Source organism: Hermetia illucens, chromosome 1, assembly GCF_905115235.1.
Source record: "Hermetia illucens chromosome 1, iHerIll2.2.curated.20191125, whole genome shotgun sequence".
Lineage (NCBI taxonomy): Eukaryota > Metazoa > Arthropoda > Insecta > Diptera > Stratiomyidae > Hermetia > Hermetia illucens.
Window position 1 is genome coordinate 86,463,925 of NC_051849.1, and position 5,240 is coordinate 86,469,164.

General features: G+C 37.6%; 1 protein-coding gene across 1 annotated transcript; it reads right to left on the reverse strand.

The window, feature by feature from the left end:
• Positions 1-308: 308 nt before the first annotated feature.
• Positions 309-1,823, reverse strand: LOC119646983. Its single transcript, XM_038047695.1, has 3 exons — positions 1,096-1,823; positions 656-999; positions 309-595 (listed from the first exon to the last, which is right to left on the reverse strand). The coding sequence occupies exons 1-2, from the start codon at positions 1,791-1,793 to the stop codon at positions 855-857; spliced, it is 843 nt and encodes a 280-aa protein (XP_037903623.1). The 5' UTR covers positions 1,794-1,823; the 3' UTR covers positions 309-595; positions 656-854.
• Positions 1,824-5,240: the final 3,417 nt, after the last annotated feature.

Here is a 5,240-nt window from a genome sequence, read left to right on the forward strand (position 1 = left end):
TGCTTTACTTGCAATTATGAAACGGTGGTTTTTCATATAATTATTGCTAACATCCATATATTACGTGCTTGAAAAGTTTATATAAGTTTAAATAAGTCGTCCTTTTAAGAGTAATATTCATTTATATGTGTCCGGATAGCTTAGGGTTAGAGCACTGGAGTGTACGAAAGGACGAGGTGCAAATCTCACTGGTGGCAGTGGGACTTGTATGGATTGTTGCGCGAACGATTATTGTCTATTGTATTCTCTTAACTCTATAAAAGTCAGTCAACTCGAAGACTACGAATGGCCCTATAATCATAAAACGCTTTTAGTAGGATTTATCGGTTTATTGCAATATCCTTCTATTCTATGTTAATTTTCCATATTAATTATGAATTATGAAGGTAACTCTTCTTTCCGGGAATTTGAAGTACAAATATGTGAGAAATTGTAAGTTTACTAGTGCCAACGTTGAAGAAACACAATAGTCGTTCATTTGAAGTAATGATTAAAAACATTTCGTTGAACTGAATTAATTCGTGTTAATTTTTTCAACTATTGATTAATATACCATACTATAAATTGCTGAGAAGGAATATGCGCATCGCAGAATCTGAAAGATCAAACGAGGGTTGTTTCTAATTAACAACTAAGTATTTTCAAGTTCACTTACACTGAGAAAAGTTCGTAAGTCTATTGGCACCACGCTGGCAACTAAAATCGGTCTACAATTTTGTGACCTCTGCATGATAAAAAGCACTGCGAATCGAAATGCACGATCCTGATCAGGCCAATTAGTTGCATATGCTGCGTCTGCAAGCTCCTCACTCAACGACTGAAATTGATCAGCGAAAATGCAAACTGATAAAACTTCAAACAAAAGTCCCGATGCAAAGGCAAGAGTGAACAACACTATTAGATACTATAGATGTGGCTAAAATGCACATTTCAATACTAGAAATCAAAAGTTGCACGAAGTACATTTTCGAAAGTGCTTCATCCAAAATTTTGTAAATCCTGAAATGAAAGTAGAAGTGCATGCATAGCTTGCTTTAATTACGGCTTTGTTTTTCAGAAACGGATTTGATTTCATGTTGAACGAAGAACACTTACTTCAAAACGGTGATGTGACGTTCAATAAAAGATGCGATGTTTGATTGCGTATGGCATTCCCGTTCTCCAGCCCCAATGCGCAACAATTGTTGGGATAAAATTTTTAGGCGGGCGTTCAACAATAGAAAACCAATAGGTGAGTACATGGCGCCGACAGTTGCTTCAAGTACCAGGAAATGCGTAATTATATATTCATACATAAATTTGATAACAATGTGTTGATCAAATGGTGACCATAACGGTAGTATCAATGTTTCGCGCGAAGTAAAAAGAAACCCCAATATTTTGTTATATACGGCAAATAAGCAAACAATTATAAAATATTTCACCATTCGTTGTCCTTTCTCAATTGCTTTCTTGGCCACAATTTGATCTTCTGGCAACGTTACATTTTCATCTAGGGTATGAAATAAGTTCTCCAATTGAAGTAACTTCTTGCGAACCAAAGCCATTATCAAACATTGAACAACTTTACATAAGGCAGAGAGGTAAATTGGCATATTATTAAGACCACACTTATAATCCCCACAGAACACAACATCCAAGACTACCGTGCTTACGAACAGAATATTCAAACCAAAAACTAGGATCATCCAAGCATAATAGCACCTATTAAACTTGTCCCAGGGAGCCATGCACAATACTTTCCAAATTAGATGAATTTGTTTCAAACCAAGATACGTGCCAAGACTTTCCATCCTGTAAGTATTGCAGCCAAATGGACACTAAATAGCAGGAATAAAGTTGATCAGCCGCAAAGGAGAAATCAACGCTTATACTTCCTCTTTATCCCCTGTTTGGTATCGGGGTCGCCTCACTCAATGCCAATAAGGTGAATAAGTCATTTCCACTAGAAAATTATAGATCTAACTGTTTTGTGAATTTTTGATGACTTACCTCTATGTTAAGAAGCTTTATTCCAACTTCTTTTTGAATACAATTCTAACATTTTGCATGTTGTCTGTAATTACATAAATTTAACTTTCTAAGCGAAAATGCATTTGTGAACATTCTAGATAAAATTGCTGGGATAAAGAAGTGCATCACGTAACATAGCAAGTAGAGGTTTCAGAATTTCTCTGGGTCTGCCGGTCCGCCGCATGCACTTTGCTCGGAAACAGCGACACTTATTACACGAAATTTGGTGAAAATGTTAGAACCTTTAACTGGCAGGTATGCTGTGAATGGCATTATTTTCAGTCGGGTTCAAGGGGAGTCCCCATACACATAAATAGCAACTCTACATATTTCATTTGTTGTTAGTCATTTAAGACATACGGATGATAGTTGTGGGCTTGGAATTGTAATCAAAAGTGTGAAGTGAAAGTAAAATTTGATTTTAGTTATTTAACAAGTCGGGAAACCGGAAGCTGGACGCTTCAGGTACGAAAGATTGTCTGAATTTCTTAGTACGTAGCACTTAATATATGCATATATTATGTGAGAGTATCCTCTTTCGGGTGATACTGACATTCATAGTCTTCAATTTTCAAAGAAGCAACAAATTTGACGTATTATACTTTGTTAGTAATAGTGCGATTTCTACCAAACTAAGATCATGCTCTACATTATAGCCTGCATCACTGCAAAATTTCATGGTGCTAGGATAAACTTAAGGGGGGATTTCCAGCCAATTGTAAAAAAATATAATAATATACTCTTATATACTTTATTTGAACATATACCGGGAGGGGACAGTATTTCGGAGCCGAGGCACCATTCCTGATTTTTTGGTTTGGTAGTTTCTGAGAATGCATCCCTTAAAAAAATTATCATTTTCAACCCCGCGCACTCCCAACCTTTCCAACAAATGTCAAAACTAAGACCGGCTTCGAAAAGTACGAACCAAGACCTTTAATTTGATACCACACATGACTATATTTGATGGGAAAAAATTTACACCCCCTTTTTGCATGTATGGTATGATTTGCATCTTTCAAACGTCCTAATAACAAGTACTCCGGTCGATTTAAATGGAACATATATTACTCGTTAAGAAGGGTGTAACCTCCCTGTAATTATGGGGGGGTATCCCATCCCATTGAAAATACATTCTCTTCACTCTGACAAGTTGCAAACTTTACAATAAATCGAGCAGGATTTCCCACAAGAAAAAACTGATTTATACCCTTGACATGTCAACCGGTTTTGAAAAATACAAGGTTCTGTAAGTTGGTCCTCAATAATTTCAGCTCAAGTTTTTAAATTCATTCAGTTTTGATAATATGCCTTATGATTCATTCCACCGGCGAATGCTATGTTAATTTCAAGTCTCTTCTTGGGCAAAAAGATACTCGTCGGTAGGTAAAATATATCTAATGAGGTTGATTTTTCCTAACCCCCTTGATTTGATAACTTTAGTAAGATTATTATCATTATCAACGGCATAACAACCGGTATCTGGGCTTAATAAGGAACTCCAGACATCCCGGTTTTGCGCTGAGGTCCACCAATTCGATAGTCCTAAAAGTTGTTTGGCGTCCTGGCCTATGCTATCTCTCTATCCCAGGCAAGGTCTGCCTCGTCTTCTTATTCTATTATTGACCTTATAGACTTTCCGGATACGTATTAAGTGATCCACCCACTGGAACCCATTGAGCTGGTTTTATTCACAACCAGACGCTTATAGATTTCATCATTATGTATGCTACGGAATCGTTCAACTTCATGTAGGGGGCCAAAAATTCTTCAGAGGATTCTTTTTTTCGAACGTAACCAAGAGTGCAGTTTTTTTTCGTAAGAACCTAGGTCTTCGAAGAATACATGAGGATTGACAAAATGACCACCAATAAGGGTTTTGACCCTACGGTGAGACCTTTAGGCTCTGTTGGCTGCCAACAACGGTACGCGAATTTCATCGTCGTAGCTGTTATCGGTTGTGATTTTCGACCCTAAATAGGAGAAATTAACAATTGTCTCAAAGTTGTAGTCTCCTATCGTTATTCTTCCCGTTTGAAGAGTGCGATTTGATGTTGTTGGTTTTTGGTGTTGCCTTCGTTAATGTGCAGCCCAAGATCTCACCAATCGCGCCCGCTCGATCTGAATGAAGTCAGTTTGTACGGGGTACGGATTTCGGGTCGTACTTCCAATGATGTCGATATCGTTATCATATGCCAACAGTTGGGAAGACTTAAAAAAGATGTGCCTCTCGCATTTACTTCAGCATCACGGATCACTCTTTCCAAATTGAAGAGGTCGCATGATAGGGCCGTTGTTGATGTTGGATGATCTCAAGAGTGATTCTGCTGTAGTTAGGGTCGGCCTAGTCAGTCTTATCAATTTGGTCGAGATACCGAATTCTCTCATGGCCGTGTACAGTTTTACTCTGGCTATGCTATCATAGGCGGCTTTAAAGTCTATGAAGAGATGGTGCAACTGATGTCCATATTCCAACTGTTTTTCCTTCGCTTGTCTCACCGAGAAAATCTGATCTGTTACTGATTTGACTGGAAAGAATCCTCTTTGATATACACCAATGATGTTCTGTGCGGATGGGGCTATCCGGCCTAGCAAGACAGCGGAGAATATCTTATAGATGGTACCTAGCAACGTGATACCTCTATAATTGCTGCAGCGCGTTATATCACCCTTTATATGTATGGGGCAGATAATGCCCCGTTGTCCGTCGTCAGGCATTGATTGGCTGTCCGATACTTTGAGCATCAGTTGATAGAACCACTTGGTGTAATTGGTCGCCTCCATACTTAACCAATTCGGTTTTAATTCCATCGGTTAGTAAGATGCGTTAACAGTTAGAATGACAGCCGTATTTATTTGTAAGTGCTTTCTATTAATTTGAACTTTTTCCATTGCTCTTAAAAACCCCTAATAATTAAAAACCAATTACATTGAAGTGTGTGGTGTCATGTAGTAAATAAAAGTTAATAAAAATCAATTATCTTCTTCTTTTACTTTAGGCTTTGTCGCGCTCACAAGAGGGCACCTGCAAATTATATTACTCAGTGTAATACATATACTACAAAAAAAATAGTTTAAGTCTCTTCCGCGAGGCTGGTCTATCAAACGCTTCAGTTGTTTTATGACAAACACTTTATTTATATTTATTCCACTTCTACAAATAATTTAGTGACATTTTCACTTTAAAAAATGACTTCGACCCATTTTAAGAAAGACTTCTAGATTCA